The following is a 24960-nucleotide window of genomic DNA, read 5'->3' as shown; positions in this document are numbered from 1 at the left end:
CCCATGTATAAAGCAAAAGTATGAACCTGGTATCTCAAAGAATTGAATACTTTTTTTTCTTTATAACTTGCTATACTACCTAAAATTTTTATCTGTAACTTTCAATGAAAAATATACAAATATATGGAAAGAAATATTGTACCTCTAATTTAACTTGTACATTAGTGTAGTTTAATGTTAAATTTGTATCAACACCAAAATTCTCAAGAAATCATTGATAAACTGAGCTACAATTTCAACTGCTCCTCATCAGCTGTTTGGTTCTGGCAATTTGCTTAACCTCCCCACAAGTTTCTGTGATATAACCTTTTCTACAAGAACATAAGAAACTAAACTTTCTCAACCTTAATCTTGTTTTTAGTAAGCAGCTGGATGCTGGCAGGTGGCAAATGCTTAACAAATAAATGTTTACTGAACAAAATCATGAATGAATTGAAAATTCAGAGGTGAACCTAATAGCAAGTAACTTTCTGGATTGAGGAAAAAAGATAATTGAATATACTCAGTGCAATATAAGCTCAAAAAATGACAAGGCAGTAGAAGTAGCAGTAATACCTAATGAAGAAGGAAAGGAGTAGCACCTAGAATCAAATGAAGACAGTAAAATTCACTTTAAGAAATGAGCAAGAATGTCAGGCATAAATATGTTTATGTGACCAGGGCTGAAGTAAAAAGAGCAAATTCACAAAAGAATACTTTAAGTAAATATGACAAATTCAGAATGAAACTAAAATTTATAACTCCCTAGAGACAACTAATGTAGCTAGATGTTTGTTTTAAAATATTCATGTTTTCTTTTTTGAATGGTGTTTAATGATTTGAGTTACATACAGACTTTGTTATTGTTGAAGTATTTTGAGGGAAGAATAAGAAACTAGCATTACTTTAGTACTGTATCCCAGATTAAGGTGTGCCTAGGATCTCTGGGTAGAAGCCAAGGATGCTTTCAAACTCATAAATTAACATACTAGAAACTGGAATAATGTATAGAGTAGTCCCTTACACCAACAAGTCATGGCTCAAAATCTCAGCAGAATTGAATCTGAGAAACCTTGATTTACACAGTTGACAAAAAAACAGCATACTTTTCAAGTTTTAAAATGTGGTATTGTGTAATCTTTGACATTTTCCACATCCTTTTTATTCCAAGAACTAGAATGCTTATTTAGAATAAGTTTCATTATACACTGTAAATCAATCAAACACAAAATACATGTTAGGAATTTAGAAATGGTCTGGATCAGTTTACTTCTGCTAACTGAAGTCTTACATTAAGGATTCCAATATGAATGATGCACTTGGTTTAGTTGAAGCAGTTATAAAATCTAGAATAATTATTTACCCCAAATCCCACTTGACCCTCTTAATTTTACTACTCCACAATGAACGCAACCAATCAATGATAAATTTCACACAATTTTAAGAAAAGAAATGTGGCCCAGAAATGTTACATTAACTTTGCCACCATTTTATAGATAAACCACTGGCAGTCAAGAGTAGGATCTCTAATTCCTGACTTCTAGTGTATTTTTCTTATCACTGAAAACCTAAAGCCAACACCATATTATGGGCGGCCTAGCCTAACTCAGTTCCTACTCTTTCCCTTCACATTCCCCCTTCTAAAAATATGAAACAGACAGACAGACAATGGACTGTTAAATAAAAGGATCTTATATTCTGATAGGAAATAAGATTATATAAAGTTAAAATATAATAAACTTTTCTCAAACTACATTATTTAATTAAAGAGGAGTCAACAAAATTAACTTTATGATTTTAAAATGAATTATTAAACCTGTAATTGCCCATAAATTATTACTGTCCTAAAAAAATACATTTCTCAAATTGTTTACTTATACATTAGTACAGCAATGATTAAACAGTAGTTAAATCATACCTGAACAACCCAAGGACTATTAGCAAAGGCCATGATGTCCCTTTCTTCCCAGAAAAAAGCAGAATCAGATCTCTTAATCATTTCAAATTTGCTGAGAAGCTTCATTGCATAGACCTTCCTGCTAGATTTATGCCTTACCTTTAAAATTGAAAAATAATAAAAACCTTTTGTTAATATTTAAGCCATGATGTTTCATAGAACAATTTACTAAATGATTCTGACAACTGTTAAATAATCTAGTACTATTGTTTCAGCTATTTTTACTCCTGCTGAATTCTCAGTAGCTCACGTCATGATTTTAATTACCAGAAGTAGTATTGAGGAAAAAAGGTCATTCCCTAATATCAGTGGTGGCAAATCTACAGCATGCACACCGCAGCAGGCTCATTGCATCAATGAAAGCTCTGAAAGATTCAATACCACTGCCCTATATTACAGCATACTTTCCCACTGCACCCAGCTATAAGCACTGCTCCTGATTATAAAGCACACTGTCCCACAGTACTTTTGTTAATCCAATATTAGAGGCAAAGATTTCTCATGCTTGAGGATACTCAAGGATGCATGGAAAAAACACTTTCCACTAGTGCTAGATACAGCCCAAGTCTTTCATATCTTTAGATAAGAAAAGAGCAATTTAAAGGAAGAATTCTACAAGAACAATACTTTACCAAATAATATATTTTAAACATACAAGTGGAATTTTTAATTTAAAAATTTGTATTAGTTTCATTAAAATAACTTACCAATTGAACTTCTCCAAATGCACCTCTACCAATCACCTTCACTACTTCATAATCTTCAGCTTTCATCCGTAAATCTCTAATTTTATTTATTGTATCTTTATCTGTATGAAAAAAGTTTATCATTTTGTCACTAAAAGAATTGACTAAAATTACTTATTTCACAATCAAATTATTCAAACACAATAAAAAACAAAAAAACCCAAAGTACTTTGCTAAGAAATGATATAAAGTAGAATTTGAAGTTATAAAATAAAAATATATTCAATATGATAAGAATGCTTTTAATTTTAAAGATAAAATAAAACCAATCAAAATAAACCAGTACAAGACTTCAAAACATTACAAAATCAACAACAGTTACCATAATGCCTCTTGATATCTTCAAAACTGCTGCAGAAAATATGACTTACAAGAGTGTCTTTTTTTTTTTTTTTTTTTGGTACTGGGGATCAAACTCACGACCTCGCACTGGTCAGGCAGGCGCTTATACCACTGAACTAAAGCCCCAGCCAATGTTCTAAGAATTTTTTTAAATGAATTCTGGAGGGCTGGGGATTAACTCAGCGGCATAAGCGCCTGCCTTGCAAGCAGGCAGTCATGAGTTTGATCCCTGGTACCTATAAAAACGAGAAAGACAAAAAAAAAAAGAATTCTGGAATGGCCATATTGAAAGTTTTTATTAAAATTTGACAACAGTAAGTTTCAAAAACAAATATTACACTATGAACAAAACAAGAGTGATTAAACTAATTCATTCCTAATAACAAGTACATACAAATTTAAATTTAGAAAACCTGGGTAGATACTTTAGATTAATGGCATAAAATTTTCTTTTCATCAAATCAGCTTTGATGGTTCTTTAAAAAAGATACAACAATGAAGATATCAAAGGCAAATATAAGAATCAAAACAAACTTTCCAAAATTGGCAATTTTTAGTAGTTTTATTTCTCTATTTAAGCCTAGATTTTAATTTCAAATGCACAGTGGGAATCACTAAAATTATTTATATAAACTTGTCATGCTACAAACTACTATTATAACTATTACTTACAAATCCCTACTGGATAGATATTCTAATTCCTAATTTGGTCATATATTAAAATAAGCCTATTTTAATCCACATGGGTCAACCCTGACAAGAAATTACATGGAAAAGCTCCACATTTTAGTTATACAAACTAAAAACCAGCTATTAAACTGAAAGTCTAGTTCCTAATAAAAGGAACAGTAATGTTCTTATGCTTCTTTGAAAGTGTACCTTCAAACTCAAGCATTTGTATACATTCGGACCAATAAATAGATTCAACAAAAACAGATTTCTACACAAGGATAAGTACATTAATTCAAGGTTATATACCCACTGCAAGACAGATGCACTAGAAAAATACATAGACAATAATCAATTAATTGCACCTATATTCATGTCTATGTCAGGCTCTTATGTCACTGGCGATATAAAGGTAACTTTAAAATATAGTTCCTGCTTTGAAGAATTTCAAATTCTGGCAAATGAGATAGAAACAAACAATAAAAATGTTATTAAAGGGCTGGGGATTTAGCTCAGTGGTGTAAGCGCTTGCCTGGCAATTGCAAGGTCATGAGTTCAATCCCTGATACAAAACAAAACACAAAAAACCAGTAATTAAAAACATAGTAAGAAAGAGGCAAGTAGAGTTTCTGGAATACTAAGGACACCCAATTCAAACATGCCTGGGGGAGAAAGGCTTTCTGGGCCAGGGATACAACTTAGGAGCACAATGGTGCCTGCCTGGCAAGCACAAGGTCCTGAGTTCGAGTCTCGATTTTAAAAAAATACAAAGGCTTTCTGGAGATAATGATGCCTGAAAAGTCTGAACTGAAGCGTATTAGCCCAGTGAGATTCTTGTAGCATAGTCAACATAAGCAAAAAACACAATAGAACTTGTGTGTAACAATTTCTCTTGCTGGGATAGCAACTTTGTAGTACAGACTGGCAGAAGAAGCTGGCAAGCCCTAAACTGGTTAGGTGCTTGAACTTTATCAGTAGGCCAGTGGTTAAACAATGACTATTTAACCATCAAAAATCTTTTTCACACTGAAGTTTAAACCAACTCAAAGATCAAAGAAAGTGCTCTGCTCTAAGAAAGTAAGGGTGTTAGAGAGGGGCTGAAGCTTTGTGTTCTTTATGCTCTCCCAAAATGTAGTCACAAAGCCAGACTTGGTGACACAAGGCCTGTCATCTCAGCACTTGAGAGGCAGAAGGATCACTGTGAGTTCAAGGCCAGTCTGAGCTACACCCAGACTTGTCTAAAAAAATAACAAATAAAAATAAAAACAAAAACAAAATGTAGTCACAGGAATCCAGTGGGATCTGGAAACACAATCTTAAAATCATGGGTTGGAAGCTATGACAAGAAAGGAATTCAGATAAAATACTGTCAAACTTACATTTCTGCTGAACTACTTTGGAAAATATGTACAAGTTTGAGTTAATAAGAGCAAGACTGAGGAGAATTTCAAGAATACTGTAATACTGACTTGAGCAACTATCTCTACGATGACAATGTATAATCTATTAACTGGTGATTTCTTACTGTTTTTTTTTTTTTTTTTTTTTTTTTTGTAGTTCTGTATTGCTTGTACCCTTACACCGCTTTGTTTTGTTTTGTTTTTTCTCTTTTTCCTTTTAAATAAAATAAAATAAAAAAAGAATACTGTAATACTCTAGAAGAGAAAGACATCTTAAACTGGGACGTATTACATAATAGCCAGGTGCCAGAAAAGAGCTCTGGTTGTAGCTTTTTAAGATTTAAATCCATAAAAAGGCTTTAAGCATTGAGGAAGACTATAGTTATTTGAAACCTAAAAGATTTATACTTTGTTGTCTTGCATTTTTGGCTTAATACATATAAACTTACATGCTAGCAAATTTAAGTGCTTCTTGGCTGATGACTTCTGGTCAAACTCAAATTTCTATCAAGTACAGTAAAAAATATCTACCCTAATCCCAGGATTTTAAAATTGAAACCTGTTTATTGTCAGTTAACAAGGTAGCAGACCCACCCCTTGGTCTACAGATTTTATTTGAAGCCTGCTCTTCATAGGTTTATAGTTCCTTGAGAGAACAGTGCATATGCTAGCTATCTTAGATGATTGTATATTATCAGATCTCCATACTCCATGCATACGAAGTTGGCCTGACTCTTAATCCAAATCTCTGGAACAGTCAAGAAATATCTATTTATTAAGAGTCCCACTTACTATTTTGGCACACGACATTCTTAACTTTGGTTTTGTTTTCTGACATGACTGGTAACAATCTCAGACTGGACAATTCCTCCTTCATACCACATCAGTAATTTCCAAACTCTCCCTCACATCCAAACAATCTCTGAAAATTCTCTAATTATATTTAACCAGCATGGCACATTCTACATGATTATGATACAGTTGTTAATTATTCTTTTTCATAACAAACATTTCTCAGATTTACAATTACAGTTCACTGTAAATATAAATATCTCCAATTAACAACAGTACACCAAGACAGTACATAAATAAGAAAGAATGAGGACTAGAAGGACTAGACACTCATAGTAATTTCTTTTCTAGGACCATTTCACAGTAATACTAACCAACTGGAGAAAAAGCTTAAAATAGGGAAACTTACTGAGTGACCATATGTGAAGGAAAAGATACCGGGAGATGCTGAGTCTGAGTGAGAAGTCAGTTTGCCCTTCCCATAAGCTGTCCAACACAGAAGCCAGTTTGTCCCCTTCTAATGAGTCGACAGGTACACAGGCTAAAACACAAAAAGCCAGGCCCCACAAGCAACTGGCTGGTTCTGAGGATAGGCTGAATTGATAGCAACTGAGGTACAAAAACAACTTAATATTTGTATATCTGACTGATTTTTACAGGCCTAAAAGTCAGTAGTCTGAGCATCTATGAGGATAACAGAATGCAATACAGCAAATATGGGGGATTTCCTTCCGTCTTATTTTTGAGACCCAACATTGTTCTGTTTAGTTTTGTTCTGATTTATTGTTTTGTTGTATTAAATATTGTTTTAATTGGTTTTATTTGATTTTGTGTCTGATGATATGGACTACTGTGAAGGTAACTAAAGATATGGTAGCCACTGTTGATTTCCTATTATCCTGTTTTGAAGTTCTATACCATCTTCACTGTTTTGGTTTGATTGGCTTTATTCTGTTTTGTTAAGTTTTCTTCTCTTTAAAAAAACGTAAAGGTGACATATTTAAGACAAATACTCAATCTGTGTAGCAGACAATAGTCTAAAAACTGGGAACAAACAGAATCCTTGGTATGGGTCATGTTACAGGGAGAAGAAAATAAATTAGAAAATGAGTATGTTAATTTGGCTTCAGGAGATGATTCGAAGTATAAAGGAAACAAAAACAAGCTTCCCTCAGACTGTAAGGGTAAATTACAGGGTAATTTTTCACTCATTTCAAACTCTGTCTTACTTCCTCAAATAAACCAAAGTCAAAGAAAACAGCTCAGTCTTTGACAATTTATGTTACTGTCAAACATCTTTCTCTGAGTAACTCTTCTTGCCCATAGGCCAATAGGCCTCTGCCCCAACTCAGTGCTAGGGCTTGAACCCAGGACCTTGTGCATGCTAGCCAGTTAGGAAACATTGTAACACTAAGGTGTATCTCTAGACCAGTGGTGGTGAACCTATGGTATGCATGCTGTAGTGAGCTACTTTTTCTTTTTCTTTTTTAAATTTTAAAGAGAAAAAGAAAAGGCCGGGTGTGGTGGCTCACGCCTGTAATACAAGCACTTGGGAGGCCGAGGCAGGAGGATCATTCCGAGTTCAAGACCAGCCTGGGTTACAAAGTGAGCTCAGGACCAGTCTGAACTGCATAGAGAGACCCTGTCTCAAAAAGACCAAAAAAAAAAAAAAAAAAAAAAAGAGAGAGAGAGAGAAAAAGAAAAATAGAAATAAAACAAAGGAGTTTCAAATCAGTCTAACAGGAGAGTAACAATAATATACTGTGTATTTTTAACTTCACAGTAGTTATTCAGACTACAAGATACAGGCATAAAATATTGTTCAAACAATATTAGCACAAACCTCTCTTTAATGAACTTAGAGAAACTAGTTGTATAACTATCTTAACGTGTGTGTGTGTGTGTGTGTCTGTGTGTATTTTTCTTCCTCCTTTTCTGAAAGCTCTAAAAAGATTCACCATCACTTCTTAGGCTGCAGACTAAATGTCTTTAGCAGAATTTTCTCTCTGTACACATTTGTTTGGCTGCTGTAACCACAACTATCAGTAAACAGCTTTCTCTGCTTGGCTAACAAACCAACAGTGAACTTGTATGAGACTGCATTCTCATTTCCTTTCTATAATTCAACTGTGATGAAATATTCCACTCTATTTTTTTAACTACTATAAGTTGAGAATAGTATAAACACTGCTTAGGCTGATAATGTTGCTGTATACTGTATTCTTTCAGCAGCGCTGGTCCTTTCACTGCAGAACTTGATAATCCATACAACATCTGACGTGCGTTCTTCTTGTTTGGATATAATGACAATTCACTGATAGTAAAAGACCACTGTGATATTGTAATCACATTGATGGCACTCAAAACACTTGGGTTAATAACTATAATTAATACTATGCTGCAGTGTGAAGCAATAAGGGCCATGCCTGTTCTCTGGTGCAACTACTCAACTCACCTATCATAGCCCAAAAGCAACCAGACAATACATAAAACCTTGAGTATGGCACTGTCCTGATAAAACTTACATACACTGAAGTCTGAACCTTGTATAAGTTTATGTCGTTATATACATCTAATAATTAAAATTAAAAAACCACTCTTGGTTCACAAGTTATACAAAAACAGGTAATGAGCCACATTTAGCCTGTGGGTTTGTAATTTGCCAACCCCTGCTCTAACAAAATCTAACTCCAACCTCAAGATACTTTTCCCTGTAAGTCTCAAGTGACAACCTTTCTCTTCCTACATTTAGTCTACTAGACCTAAAAGAACAGATTAACTCCACTGCTATCTATATCTCCCATCCCTATATTTGCAAGATCTGATTTTTATTATATTGGATTATACCTCCTGCTATCTCTTATTGTTGATGCAATCTACTGACTCTTAAGGTTACCACATCTCACTCCAGACAATACTAGTTCTTGATTTATTCATCTCTCCAATATCCTGGTTTAATTTGTAGTGATTTTAATATACCCCTAGATGACACTTGTAAAAACTCAGCCTCTCGATTTGTTTACTTCTTTCCTTCAATGATCCTGTTCTCCAGCTTTTTCATGGCAATATACCAGATCTTGTCATTACCCACAATTATTGCCTTCCCATAATTTCAATTTCAAACCTTTTTTTAAAATTTTTTTTGTACTAGGAATTAAACACAGGACCTTGTGCTTGCCTGGCAGGTGCTGTGCCACTGAGATGGCCCTCAATTTCAAACCTACACATCCTTGATACTTCCTTGGCCTTCAAAGCTCAGTTCCTCTAACATCATCTTCCATGTATTTTTAACGACAAACAAAAACATAAGAATTAGGTTAAGGGAGTAACATGAGATGTTTTAATTCATGTATACACTGTATAACATTTATTTATTTATTTAGATTCTTGAGATCATGACCTTGCATTTGCCAGGCAGGTGCTTATGCCACTGAGCTAAATCTCTGGCTCCCTACATTGTATAACACGTAAATCAGGTTAATTATCTACATTCTCAAACATTATCATTTCTTTATGGTTAAAACATTCAATATACCGTGTACTGTCTTAACAATCTCAAACTCCATCAGGCCATCCTCTCTATTAACTCTAGTCATCCTCTCATTGTCCCTCGCTGCAATAATTGCTTGTCTTTACTTTTTTTTTTTTTTGGTCTTTTCTGTTTTTATTGGTACCAGGGATTGAACTCACGACTGCCTGCTTGCAACGCAGGCGCTTATGCCACTGAGCTAAATCCCCAGCCCCATCTTTACTCAGCTTAAATTCTACGGTCAATTATACTCACTCTCTTGGACACACCTTCAATGCCTTCAGCTATCTTCTGCTTCAATTAGTTTGGCAAAACCACAATCCTAGTTAAAGACACCTCGCCAACTAACTTGTGTCAGCACCCATGCAACTGAGTATATGAGAGGATGAATACATAAAATTACGCTGATTGACCCTGTTTTAAATTCATGACACAAAACTTAAGCTGGCCCTTAATTCTGCTTGGCAGTCATATATTTCCCTATTCATTCTCTCCTTCTCCTACGCACCATATTTCACATTTTCTTTTTTGTCATATCCACACGACTCTCCTACTGACCATCATTCAGGACTAATATTCTTGCCAGTTACCATGCTAAAACAAATGAAACCCTAAGAAGAAAATTGCCACCAAATGCTACCATATTTATACTTAAGCTTCCATTATGTACACTCATTTGATCTTTTCACCTTTTACTACAGATTATATATATCTTCATTCAGTCCATCCACTTGTGTACTGGATGTCATCCTTTTTCACTGCTTTAAGGCCTTTGCTCCATAATTATCCTCTTTTTAGCTTGCATCATTAAAATTTCCCTTAACTGAGTCCTATATAAAGCAGCTTTCTTTAAAAATTTTCTAAATCTTATTAGTCAACAAGCTACTACTACCACATTACTCAAATTCCCACGATAGCAAACATGCAAAGCCTATATATAGCGTCTATTCCTAAATTTTTCTCCCCATTTACTACCAAAACCAATTCCACTGCGCTCTGGCCCTTTCTGAGGCTGAAACAGGAGGACGGTAGTGAGTTCAAGGCCAGCTTGGGTTATACTGTGAAGTTTAAAGATAGCTTGAACTACCTAGTGAGATGCTGTCTAAAAAACAAACAAACAAACAAACATAAATACATACATACTCAAAAGATAACACCAAAACCAACCCAACCTAATTATGTCTATATGTATGGTTTATAAACAGATTAATAAAGAAAGTAGGTAGGGAAGATTTTCTGATCTAGATCTTATTAATTCTTTAAGCACGTGAAACTATTTTAGTAGGTTAAATACACTTATTTATTTTCTCCTTGAAACATGGTTTTCCTAGGCAATTCAGGCTGGCCTTGAACTTACTTTGTAGTTTAGGCTGGCCTCAAACTCACGTTGATCCTCCTGCCTCAACCTCCTGAATGCTGGAATTACAGGTGTAAGCCACCATGCCCAGCAAAACCTTTTAAATGACAATATAAAAATTCAAAAAGTAGTTTATAAAACAAAATGCTTATAAATCTTAAAATACAAAACAGCTTTCATGGAGAAAAGTTTTCATCTTAAAAGGACTTTCCGCATGTAATCTATTTTTACCTGTGGATTTTCAAATACAGTGGTTAACTCATTCATAAGAGAACAAGAGGGATATATTTACATTTTATATTTTTTTGTTGTTTTCTTTCTTTTGGGGGGGGGTAATGGAGATTGAATTCACAACCTTGCACTTGCTGGGCAGGTGCTTATACCATTGAGCTAAATCCCTGGCTTGTTTTTCTTTCTTAACGGTGACAGGGATTGAAGCCAGGATGTCATACTGAACCACTTAACTACATTTCTGGTTTATTCTCTCTCTCCCCCTCCTCTCCTGCCTGCTTGCCTGTCTCTCTCTCACATATCTCTTGGGAACACAAGATCTTCCTAAGTTGTCCAGGCTGTCTTTCAATTCATAACCCTGCTGCCTTAGCATCCTGAGTAGCTGCAATATCAAGCACATGCCACCATGTTTGGCTTTATGCATTTTAAAAATATACTTAACTATCTACTTTTCATTCCCATTTCTGAAAATGCTTTGTAAACTCTTTGAGTAGGCACCAAACTGGCTAATAAAATTTCTTTCACAATTTCCATGAATACTGTACACAAATTATTAATGAAATACACAAAAAGTAAATGGAAAAAAATGGGAGGACTTATCTTAATTAGGACATTGCAGTCTGTCATCAAATACCACAAACTTACTTACATCTGCTTAAAAAGTTGTCAATATTTTTGTTTTTTCGTAAGGCAGGAAAATCCAAATCATACACCAAAGCATCCAATCCATCCTAAAGAAAGAAACAAACACTTTTTGAATCATATCACAACACTTTTATTTCTTTAAGAATAAAACATTTTATTATTTAATTATCCCTGTCTTGTTTAGCTTGTGTTCACGTAACATCCTTTATAACGTTATTAGGAGAAAAAAGTTCCTTTTTAATTTTACATATACATTTTTCGCCTTTTAAACCTGCCAAGCACAGGATCAGAAAATCATTACAGATCGAGTGCAAGTGGTTTCAATCCATGTACTTTTCACTTATCATGGCATGAAATTTTAATTTCACTTCCCCTTACTATTGTATCTTCATTTTATACATACTCGTCAAAAACTCACATTCGCAACAAATATTTCCATTTAATCATAAAAATGTACTGCCCTTTCATAGAATTCTTTAACATTTTCAAGACAACCAATGAAGTGACTATGTAAATATTACCTAAGAAGTACTGGGCAACGTGATAGTATACTTCAAAGTGTTGAAATAGAAAGTCATCTGTTCAAGCTGTATCATACCATACGGCGGAGGCAAGACAGCACAGCTGCAAAACACATTCAGATAACCCTAAACTATCTTCATTCCTAAGTGTCAATCTGGTGAGTGACACTTACTCTGGTAAGTGCGGTTTATATAACTAGACAATACTGAGGAGAAAAATAACTTAATAACTAGTAACGTAATGAATTCCAGATTGTTTAAAAGACTTAAACATGGGGAAAAATTAACTGCAAGCAACTGTATTCCAAAGAAAAAGTATATCTAAATGTTATTGTTGATATGGCAATTCGCATAGTGTTTCTGAGCCTCCATTTTTTCTAATGTAAAAGGGGGTAGTAAGTGCCTATCTGTAACAACAGATTAGTGAGAAATGAGGTATTAAATATTTATTCTTAATAAATATTCTATTTCCAAAGCTAACTTTTTTTTTTTTTTTTTTTTGTCTTTTTCCTTTTTATCAGTCCTGGGGATCGAACTCACGACTGCCTGCTTGCAAGGCAGGCGCTTATGCCGCTGAGCTAAATCCCGAGCCCTTCCAAAGCTAACATTTGAAAACTACAAATTACTTTCCCTAGTGGTAGGAATGACATAAACATAAACTGGGCATTTTAATTGTATGCTCATAAAACTTTAAGAATAAATCTTAGATCATGATGTTAACATCTTCCCCAATGCAGATTGAGCACAGCATTTGATAATGTGTTTGTTATGAAAAAAATAACTGCCTCCACTAACTATGCACTATCACTAGGTATTTGGCTCTATTGCCATATGCTTTAATTTATAGTTATATGAGATGGTCTACTGTTTTACAGTATCATCCATCCATAAGCAAAAATCACATGGTTTTTATTAGAGAAATAAAATTGGCAAAAGGTATTCTTTTAGCATGACCTAAAGCATATACCAATTGATGCTGACAGGAAGAGTCGGTAAATAGTAGGATGGGGGAGAGGGATCTGGCTCCTACTTTAAAGCAGTGGAGAAGCGCTGTACAACACAAGTGATGTGTATGTCCAACCATAAATGCGGCAAGAAACCCTGGCTTTTAAAATTCAGTTCTCCAAAACGCCATAAAATAATAAGGAATAAGACTTCTGCCTTTCTTAAAAGTTTATACTCTAGTAAAAGGACTTGCCACTGTAACGAATTAACATTCTTCCAAGTGTAAAAGCAATTCAAAGGAACAGTAGACAAAGTATAGTCACACTGCTTCATTTCATTTTATGATAGACATGAAGCAAAGCTACCCTCTGCTTTGACAACATGTTCATCCTTTAGGTTAATCATCAATGTAAGAATGTAGAGGACAAGATATATAAGAGAAGGACCAATGAATACTCATGAATTCTTTGTTATTAACAGTTGAACAAAGGTAATAGACCAGTTACATTTTAAAAGAAGTTGAGTAGAAGCATTTTGATATATGCATACAAAAACATGCGTAATTAATTACAAATACAACATTTTGTAAGACTCTAAAATATGAACAGTTCACATTTCCTGAGAAGCACTGAGAAGCAAAGAGGAGGAAGCCTTGTTATCACAGCTTAATCAAAAAGAGAAGCAAAAGAAAATTATTCAAATGAAGACCACAACAAACTTCACTATGGGGGATAGTTCTAAGTTACAAAAATGTAGTCTTGTGTAAAACACCACTTAAGATTAAATTCATTAGAAAAACACATTTATTATAATATAAAAATGTATGGACAGTAGGAAGGATGAGATACCATCTACATATAAGAAAGATTCATTTTTTTGATATATTTTCAGAATCTAACTGGTTATTATTCTAAACCTAACAGTCATATTTTTGGAAAAGTTAGTCCCCCTAATTCCATGACTATGGTAGCATGGCTGGGGCTTTTGAAAAACAAGAATTACTTCCAAAATAGGCTGAGTTCTGGTACTAAAAGTATGTTATCAAACTTTAATGACAGAAGATACACTATTTAAAGAAAATATATTTAGTACATATGCTAGGATGTTTTCAGTAAATCACCCACTAGGTTAAAAAAAAGAGAGAGAAATTCTCAAAATTGAAAATGAAAACAAATTTCCTTAGGAAATTTTAACAACCTGATACTAAAATCAATTAGAATGTTTTTAATCAGTGTGACATTATTACATTCATATCAATCTCCCTCAGAGCAATTACAGAAAAAAAAAAAAGAGCGAGAGAGATCCAAATCACTTAGAACCACCAACAATGGTTCTTTCCAGTCAGTCACCAACTATGATTTCCAGCCTCATTTTCTCTACACGCACACATAGCTGGGCCTGTGCCCCAGCATGCTGCATTAGCCACTTCACAGTCAGACTTGCACACTCTCCTCCACTGCCTCTGGGAGAATGTGACATGTTCAGACTGCCTCAAATGTCCATACTTTGTGCTTCCTTCTCAACATTCTGAAATAATGTTAATAAGGCTATTCTTTGTGCTTATTATTATACAAACTATTACATATAAATGCTATGATGTATTTATTTATAAATCAGGGTCCTCCTCTGTGGGAAAGAGAAAAAAATACTTCCTGTCACTGGGATATTGGAAGTAGGTAGAAAAAGTAAATACATCAAGTTTTATGAGTAGATACTATATAAACAAAGAACTCTTTAATCCTTTGGGGCATCATGGAAGAGATAAATATGAACTTATCCCACACCCCCGCCCAGGGTCTTACATGCAGTTCAGGCTGGGCTTGAACCTACTAAAGAGCCAGAATGGCCTCAAATTCATGTAGATCCTTCTGCCTCAGTCTCCCTAGTGTTGGGATTATAAGTGTGCACCACACCTGGCTAACTCAATTTTAAAGAACAGAATTTAGAGGGAATAAAGTAAAGGTGGGACAATGCAATGAAGAGAGAAAAACAAAAACAATTAGAATAGAATGCTCCGGATTATGAAGGGTAGCAAATTTAGGAGACAAAGTTATGAAAGGTTAGGAAATATTAAAGATATGGAAAACCAGGTTATGAATTTGGGTAATTATTATCCTATATCACTTGTAATCAGAGTAATTTACAAACAGAGTTACATAACTAGTTTTTATTTTAGTAAAGTCTAGCAATGAAAAAGGTGGTGATTGTGAATCAGAAGTGAGGGGTGGAAAAGGCAATAATGGATGTTCCACAAGAGGGTAAAAGACTGAACTAAACTAGGGAAACATGAATGGAGCCTAACTGAAAGAGGGACAGGTTATAGTAACTATATATTGAGACTGATTTTACTATTTTTTCTATTTCATATGAGCACATAGCAACTTCCTCAACCAAGGCAGAGGCCATAATTTGGACAGAGAAGATATATACTTTGGATATAATGAATTTGAGGTCTCCAAGGGACATCATTTTATTGATAACTAGATGACAGCTGAAAATGAGAGTCTGACTTCAACATAGACACTGGGACTATCATATATACATGTGGGAGTTATGAGAGCCCACTTAATCCATGACAAAAGACACAGTTACCCAAAGAGAGCAAACAGAGGCAGAACAAAATAGAGGGAAGAATAAAACCCCAGAAAATGCTGACATCTGGGAGGTAATCAGGCCAAAAATGTGCAGTAAGCACAAAAAAAGAGGGGAAGAAAAATTGAAGGGAATCTGAAAGCTGAGGTAACTCTGAGAAGAAACTTAAGAGCAAACGCAACAACTGAAAGATCAAATAGAATGAAGAATGGAAGAAAGGCAAAAGAAGCCAAATTATTTGTAACTAAAATGGCACTGAAGGTATCTCCACAACAATGGTATATTGTTAATGAACTATATACATTTTAGAAATAGTTAAAATAGTAAGGTTTATACATATATTGCAGTATATATATAAAAATATATATATACTTTTGCAGTATATTTTTAAGTTACTATCAAATGTCAGCAAACTGGTGGACTGGAAGATCCAAGCTCCTCTTCTCTCACAAATACATTTAAAGATCATAACAGATAAACTACCAGGAGCTATCTGAACCATTCAGTAGGAGCTCTGGAAAGAGCTATCTGAACCATTCAGTAGGAGCTCTGGAAAACAAAAGTTTACAGCGAATAACCAAAGTGCAATCAAGTAAAAGTCATCTTCACAGCATAGAAAAAATCTTGAAAATTTACTTGCTTTTGTCCTGCCCTATCCCAGGGCAAAAACAGTGATAGTCTTCAGCGGATGACAGACTGATAACCATTCCTTCCTACTTTTAACTCAAAGAGCACAAGAAAAATATATTGTGCGTGCCTATTATTACCTGAGAGACCCCCTAAGGGACTAAGCAAGAACCTCATCTGTATTTTGAACGTCTTCAAATTGAGACAGGAAAGCAGCAGACTACTCATAAAAGGTACACAGGAGGCTGCTGTAAAACTGACACGAGGGGCAAGAGATCAGTGACAGGAGATGGGAGAACTATAGACACAACAAACCTACCAGACCAGCTGGGCCCAGAGAAACTGGTAAGACATCTTGGGAAATGTGATCATTCAAAAGCAGTTTTGAACATAATAGTGTTTAGAAAGTCACCTATACCCAGACATAAAAGCACTCTGAAAAGATCCTAAGCTTTCTTTCACCTTAGGCTGATTACAAAATGTAGACCAAGCCTACATAAGTGATAAAAGGATGCCCCAGAAGAAAGTAAATCTGCAACAAGACTAAAGAGGTGGTTTGTTTTTTGTCTTTGTAAGGCTTTTTTTAGTGTTTACTTGTACATCTTGAAACACAAGGTTATTTCTGTCTAAACTATTAGCTGAATAAAACCCAAAACACTTGAAAATAAGAGAAAATCTGATTTCCAAAGTTAACAGGCTTTAATGACCAATTTTCAATGTAAAACAACAACAAATTATATAAAGAAACAAAAATATGACTCATTCAGAGGAATAAAATAATAGAAACTATCCCCAAGCCCAGGATTTAGTTCAGTGGCGCAAGTGCCTGTCTGGCAAGCACGAGGTCATGAGTTCAATCCCCAGTACCAGAAACAGAAAAACAAAAAACAAGAAACTATCCTCTAGAAAGCCTAATATTGGACTTAGACAAAGATATGAAAACTGTTTTAAAGTTCATTTGTAAAGCTAAAAGAAAAAGAACTAAACTAGGAAAACTATATATAAACAAAATGAGAACATCAACAAAGAAAAATTACAAACGAAATGAAATATTCTGGAACTAAAGAAGTAATTAAATATAAATGGATTAAACTCTAATCATATGACAGAAATTGACAAAAATTTAAAATACACTTTGACGAACAATACGTTATTTAAAAGAGGCTCACTTTAGATCTAAACACATGAGTAACCTGGATGTGAAAAAGCAGAAAAACAGCACACATCTGTCATCTCACCATTTGCAGGAGAATCACTGCAAGTTCAAGGCTACCCTAGGCTACCCAGTGAGTTTGAGACCAACCTGAATTAGAGAGACCCTGTCTCAAAAAAAAAAAGCAGAAAAAAGATATCTCACCCAAAAATAGCAAGCAAACAAAAAATACTGAGTGGGTAAAACCATACAAAAAAAAGATTTTAAACTTAAAACATTTAACACACAAAGGACACTAGAATTCATTAAAGGCTCAATACACCAACAGATACAGTAATTATTATTTTTTTAAATTTTATTTAAGGAGAAAAAAGAAAAAAAAACAGAAAAAGGGTACAAGTTATACAAAATTTCAGAAAAAATAAACAGTAGGAAATCACTAGTTAATAGATTACATATTGTCATCTTAGAAATAGTTGTTCAAGTTACAAAATTAAAGCATATAGAGGGAACATTCAAACAATGAGACTGTAAACAGTTCTATTTAATGATCCAACAAAACTCAGTAATATGGTTATCTATCTTATACACTTAAATATACATGCAGTTATGTCCTTTAGAGCACTTTCTTTTCCTCTCTTTTTTACAATGACAATTACACATTTTGGGTTTTATTACTCCCACGGTTATTACTTTTTTTTGAAGAGAGTAAAACCAAATGTGACCTAACAGAACAGAGTCAGTCAAATCAAAAGGATGGACATAATACATAATGTAAAAACAAAATACAAGGTGATCAACAATGGTTACCATAATGCCTCTTGCTATCTTAAAAAGAATTGCCTGTATCATCAGTTATAATAAAATTGAACAAAACAGTAAAGAACAAAACCAATAAAACCAAAACATTGGAGACATTAGAGGACTTCAAAAGAAGATAATAGTCAAACCAGAATGGGCGTCAGAATGAATCTTATTGTCTTCATGGTTGTTGCCTATACTTTCGAACTTGGTACTATCAAGCAAAATAGAATAGAGGAAAATCAATAAAAACAAGATGGTGAAGCAATACAGGGGTTTCAAATCAAGTTAACAGGAAATCAAAGTGGGTTACTATAATATATTCTGCTATTTTACTTATTTTTCCCTTAATTAAAAGGATAAAAATGAAAAATAATAAAAAAAAGGAGACTGAGATAAAAGAGGTTGTAACAACAAACAGCGCAGGTCAAAACATAACCATTTAAGCAAAATAATGTTTCACCACAAGATAATCCCGACATAAAAGTAGTTACCATAGTGTCTCTTTCCTTGAAATCTTTGAGCATAACTTCATATACTGTAGCATCAAACATATCAAGACAATGTAAAAAACCGTTCAAGAGAATGACAGTATTACAAGGTATTTAGAATCAATTAACAGAAAATGAACAATGGTTCTGTATAATCTCCTTTTTGTTTATATTATCACATATAATAAAATCCAATAAGATACAACATGTTAAGACTGATGGAGACAGAAGAACAAAAGCTTGATGGGACTTCAAAACAAGATGGTATTAAATCAGCACTAGCTATTATGATGTCTTGTTTTCTCCAAAATAGTTGTTTCTACCATCCAACCTTCTCTGCCTCATTTCTGTTGAGCTCTTTTTCTGTCATTAGTTGTCAGTTTGTCTTCTTCATTTCACTTTCTGCTCCATTCATTGTGGCCGCTCTGCCACTGTTTCTGGAATCTTGGTATTTTTCTTTTTTAGAATATCCTGCAGTATTCTCTGTAGAGTTGAATTGGTGGTTACAAATTCCCCTAGTTCCTCTTTTTCCTGAAAGCACTTTGTTTTTCCATCAATTTCTAGGGACAGTTGTGCAGGATGTATCAATCTTGGCTGGAGATTATTATCTTTCAAAGTTTGAATTATTTCCCCCACACTCTTCGTGATTTGATGGTTTGTGCCGAGAAGTCTGCTGTAATTCTGATGGGTGTTCCCTTGTAAGTGATCTGTTTCTTGTCTCTGACAGTTTTAATATTCTGTTCTTATATTGGATTTCTGGAATTTTGATTATTGTATGCCTGGGTAGAGCTCTGTTTGGGTTGGAGGTGGCTGGGGTCTTGTATGCCTCATACATCTGAGTATCTTTACCTTTTGCTAAATTAGGGAAATTCTCCTAGATGAATAGCTTTTGTAGTTCATTTGTGTCCCTACTTCTTTTATGTTCTTAATTCTTAAGTTATAGATCCTCTTATCATCTTCTCACCTTCGTATTATTGTTTTCTCTTTAATTTTTAAGAAGTTTTTCATTTCATGCTCCCACCTTACAAATCTGTCGTCCAGTTCAGATAATCTATCCTTAGTTTCTTTCAAGCTGTTATGCCAGCTTTCAATAGAGTTTTTTAGTTTCCTGGTAATCTCTTTGAACCTGCTTCACGTATTCTATGTTTTCTCTATTTTCTCCATCAAACAATTCTCCCCTTTTTTTCTGTTCTTACATTCTACCATCTGTTTTTTCCTTGGGTGGTGCTTAGCATTTCTCTAACTATTCTACTTATATCTTGCTTTATTTCATTAAATACTTCATTTTTGAACTGGTCTATGAGGCTCCAGAGATATTGCTTTATGTCTATTGGTGCCGTGTCTGATATTACATGTTTTCTGTCCTCATTCTCCTTTGCATTAACCTTTCCTGGATCAGTGTTCTCAGGATTGTGGGCTGAGGACACTTTCTTATTGCTCCCTCTTCCCATACTTTTTGTTCCTTCCATACAAGCGTATATAGGAGGCCCAGTTTTTTTCTCTTTCTCTGTTACAGTTTGTTTGAATCTGCCGGCTAGGTGTTCCAGCCCACTGCAGTGTACTAGGGAGACAGAGACCCAAGTAGCCTCTGCTGGGCCTACCCCTCCAGGTCAACCTACTGAAGGCTTCACTGCTAGGGTGCATTGCCAGGCGCTGGGATCTGGTTTGGGCTAGCCTACTGGATCTTAACCCACAGCATGACCCAGGCCAAGTGCTTCCCACCAATCCCACTTGAGAGGGGAATATGCAACTAAAGTCACTGCAGCATCCTGTTCCAGTTAGTCTGCCCGGTCCCAGAATGTCCTCTGCTGGGGCCTCCTAGTCTATGAAAGGGTCCCTGTCCCTCTCACTCACTGCAGGTCAATGCAGGGCTCCCTTCCAGTCCCCTCTCAACTCCTGCTCTCAACTCCGTTTGGTTTCCCACTCCCTGCTGAGCCTATTGGGATGCAGCAGTGGCAGCAGGAAATTCAATTCACGGCTTGCAGAGGCGCGGGTTCCAGCTTCTGTGCTGAGATTTTATCTATTCCTATTATAGCATCGGGATTGCATTTCTAGTTGGTTTCTCTCAACTTAGTTCGTTCTTGGGTGGGCAGGGTATATCTCCCCTTGCTTAGGGCTCCTCACACTGCATCATTCTTGGATTCTGGCAATCTCAGAGAGCCTGTGTCTGCTGTTACCTGTTCGCCATGTTCTCTCGGAAGTGAGACACAGTAATTATAAACTAACATCAGAGCTCCAAGATATATAAAGCTGACAACCAACACAATGAAAGTCTACAAATAGTTGGAGAATTCAACAATGGATAAAACCACTATAGAAAATTATTAAGAAAACAGCAGACGTGAGCACTGCCTGTCATTAACGAAGTAGAACTAAAGGACATATACAGACCTGGAGGGGCAGATAGGCTGCCTGTTCTGCAACTTCCTGGTGCACTGCACTGGGCGGGAACACCTAGCCAGCACAATTCAATCAGATTGTGGCCGACAGGGAAGGAAGCTGGGCCTCCTATATATGCTTGCATATATAAGGAACAAAGAATATGGGAAGAGGCAGCAACAAGAAAGGCTCCTCGGCCCCCAATCCTGAGAAAGAGGCAATAGCAGACACAGCACCAATAGATATAAAGCAATATGTCTAGGACCTCATAGACAAGTTCAAAAGTGAAGTATTTAGCCAAGTAAAGCAAGATATAAGTAGAATAGTTAAAGAAATGCTAAGCACCTCCCAAGAAAAAACAGATAGTAGAATGGAAGAACAGAAAAAAAGGAGAATTGTTTGATGGAGAAAATAGAGAAAACGTAGAATATATGAACCAGGTTCAAAGAGATTATCAGGAAACTAAAAACTCTATCGAAAGATGGCATAACAGTTTGAAAGAAACTAAGGATAGATTATCTGAACTGGACGACAGATTTGTAATGTGGGAGCATGAAATGAAAAACTTCTTAAAAATAACAAGGAAACAAATAGCAATAATACAAGGCGAGAAGATAAGAGGATCTATAACTCAAGAATTCAGAATGTAAAGGAAGAAGTAGGGACACAAACAAATGAACTACAAAGGCTATTCACAGAAATAATCTAGGAGAATTTCCCTAATTTAGTAAAAGGTAAAGATAACTCAGATGTATGAGGCATACAGGACCCCAGGCACCTACAACCCAAACAGAACAACACCCAGGCATATAATAATCAAAATTCCAGAAATCCAATATAAGAACAGAATATTAAAAGCCATCAGAGACAAGAAACAGATCACTTACAAGGGAACACCCATCAGAATTACAGCAGACTTCTCAGCACAAACCATAAATCACGAAGAGCGTGGGGGGAAATAATTCAAACTTTGAAAGATAATAATCTCCAGCCAAGATTGATATATCCTGCACAACTATCCCTGGACATTGATGGAAAAACAAGGTGCTTCCAGGATAAAGAGGAACTAGAGGAATATGCAACCACCAATTCAACTCTACAGAGAATACTGCAGAATATTCTAAAAAAGAAAAATACAGAAATAGTGGCAGAGAGGCCACAATGAATGGAGCAGAAAACAAAATGAAGAAGACAAACTGACAACTAATGACAGAAAAAGAGCTCAACAGAAATGAGGCAGAGAAGACTGGATGATAGGAACAGCTATTTTGGAGAAAATGATGTCTTAATAGGTAATACTGATTTAGTATCATCTTGTTTTGAAGTCTCATCAAGCTTTTGTTCTTCTGTCTCCATTGGTCTAAACAGGTTGTATCTTATTGGATTTTATTATGTATGATAGTATATGCAAAAACTTTTATAGACAAGGAGATTATACAAAAACCATTGTTCATTTTCTGTTAGTTGATTCTAAATACCCTGTAATACTGTCATTCTCTTGAACGGTTTTACATTGTTTTGATATATTTGATGCTACAGTATACGAAGCTATACTCAAAGATTTCAAGGAAAGAGAAAATATGGTAACTACTTTTATGTTGGGATTATCTTGTGGTGAAACACTATTTTGCTTAAATGGTTATGTTTTGATCTGCGCTGTTTTGATGTTATGCCCTCTTTTATCTCAATCTCCATTTTATTATTTACTTTTTTATTTTTATCCTTTTAATTAAGCAAAAAATAAATAGCAGGATGTATTATAGTAACCCACTTTGACTTTCCATTATCTTGATATAAAGCCCTGTATTGCTCTCACCATCTTGTTTTGACTGATGTTCCTCTATTCTGTTTTGCTTGGTAGTACCAGGTTCAAAAGTTTAGGCAGCAGCTGTGAAGATAGTGGGATTCTTCTGACTCCCATTCTGGTTGACTATTATCTACTTTTGAAGTCCTCTAATGTCTCCAATGTTTTGGTTTTGTTGGTTTTGTTCTTTACTATTTTGTTCAATTTTATTATAACTGATGATATAGGCAATTCTATTAGAGATAGCGGGAGGCATTATGGTAACCATTGTTGATCACCTTGTATTATGCTTTTACATTATCTATTATGTCCACCCTTTCGATTTGACTGACTCTGTTCTATTATGTCACATTTGGTTCTACTCTCTTCCAAAAAAGTAATAAGAACTGTGGGAGCAACAAAACCCAAAATGTGTAATTGTCATTGTACAAAAGAGAGGAAAAGAAAGTGCTCTGAATGATATAACTGCATGTATATTTAAGTGTATAAGATAGATAATGATATTACTGAGTTTTGTTGGATCATTGAACAGAACTGTTTGCAGTCTCACTGTTGGAATGTCCACTTTATAAGCTTTAATTTTGTAACTTGAACAATTATTTCTAAGATGACAATACGTAATCCATTAACTAGTGATTTTCTACTGTTTATTTTTTTCTGTAAATCTGTATAACTTGTACCCTTTCTGTTTTTCTTTTTCTCCTTAAATAAAATTTTTTAAAAAAGACAAAAAAAGGACATATACAAATATCTACTCAATAATATAATACATATTTTTCTCAAATGCATATGGGTTATCCAAGGTAGACCCTACATTAGGCCACAAAACAAATCTTTTAATTAATTAATTAATTTTGGGGGCGTTAGTTTTTGAGACAGGGTCTCAATATGTAGTACAGGTTGGCCTTGAACTCACTGTGTAGCATAAACTAGCACTGAGCTTGCAGGGACTCTCCTTGTCCCAGGCTCTTGAGTGTTGAGATTGATTACAGGTGTGTGCCACATGCCTGGTTTAACAATGTATAGTATGCAAAGTCTTCAATGGGCAAAAAAATCGCAAGGAACACTAGAAAACAGTTTGAGGCAAATGAGAATGAACATACAACATAAAAGCTTTGCAGGTTACAGAGAAATCAGTGCCTTGAGGAAAATATATAGCTATAAATGCTTATTAAAACAAAAAAATAATTTCAAATGAATACATTATACAACAATGAACAAGAAATGGTGGGGTTTTTTCTTGTTGTCTTTTGTTTCGTTTTGGTTTTTTGGAGACAGGGTCTTACTATGTAGTTCAGGCTAGCTTGGAATTCACTATGTAGCCTAGAGTGGCCCTGAATTTAGTTGATACTCCTGCTCCCAAGTGCTGGGATTACAGGCATGTGTCACCTCACCTGGCTAATAATGAAAAAAAAAAAAAGAACAGCAAACTAAACTCAAGGCTAGCAGAAAGAAAGATATAAAGATAAATAACATAGGGAACAGGAAAATCAGAGAAAAAAAACCAATGAAACCAAGGTTAATCTCATGAAAAGATAAAAAAATTGTTTAACTTTACTAAGGTAATTAAGGAAAAAAGACATTACTAAAATAAAAGAATGCAAATAGGCTGGTTATTAACAACTCTTACACAAATAAGGACAATAACAATACTACGAATATCAGTACACCAAAAAATTAAGATAGCTTAGATGAAATGGGCAATTTCTAGAAGAACACAGTTGTTAAAACTAAATCATGTAGAAATAGAAAATCCAAATGTACTCAAAACTAGGTTACTGAATTGATAATGTTAAATCTCCTGATAAAGAAAATCTCCAGGCCAGATGACTTCATTGATAAACCCTATCAAATGCTTTGTTTTGTTTTGTTTTGAGACTGGGTTTCACTATGTAGTGCAGGGTGGCCTTGAACTAACTTATACAATCCAGCTGGCTTCAAACTCATGATGATGATCTTGCCTCAACTTCCCCAAATGCTGGGATTACAGGCAAGTGCCA

General features: G+C 34.9%; 1 protein-coding gene across 1 annotated transcript in view; it reads right to left on the bottom strand.

Annotated features, from left to right (window-relative positions):
* The window catches only part of Rock1 (Rho associated coiled-coil containing protein kinase 1), a 123347-nt gene that overhangs the window by 74317 nt on the left and 24070 nt on the right, over window positions 1-24960 (bottom strand). Inside the window, exons 2-4 of the mRNA XM_003474112.5 lie at window positions 11652-11733; window positions 2644-2744; window positions 1898-2035 (exon numbers count right to left, since the gene is read on the bottom strand). Of these exons, the coding sequence (XP_003474160.2) occupies window positions 1898-2035; window positions 2644-2744; window positions 11652-11733 (321 nt within the window). The remainder of the gene's footprint in view (window positions 1-1897; window positions 2036-2643; window positions 2745-11651; window positions 11734-24960) is intronic.

Source organism: Cavia porcellus, unplaced genomic scaffold (assembly GCF_034190915.1).
Source record: "Cavia porcellus strain 051 isolate PalLab524CR breed Dunkin Hartley unplaced genomic scaffold, mCavPor4.1 scaffold_20, whole genome shotgun sequence".
Taxonomy (NCBI): domain Eukaryota; kingdom Metazoa; phylum Chordata; class Mammalia; order Rodentia; family Caviidae; genus Cavia; species Cavia porcellus.
Note: the sequence above shows the minus strand (reverse complement) of the source record. Positions and strands in the feature narration are given on the sequence as shown.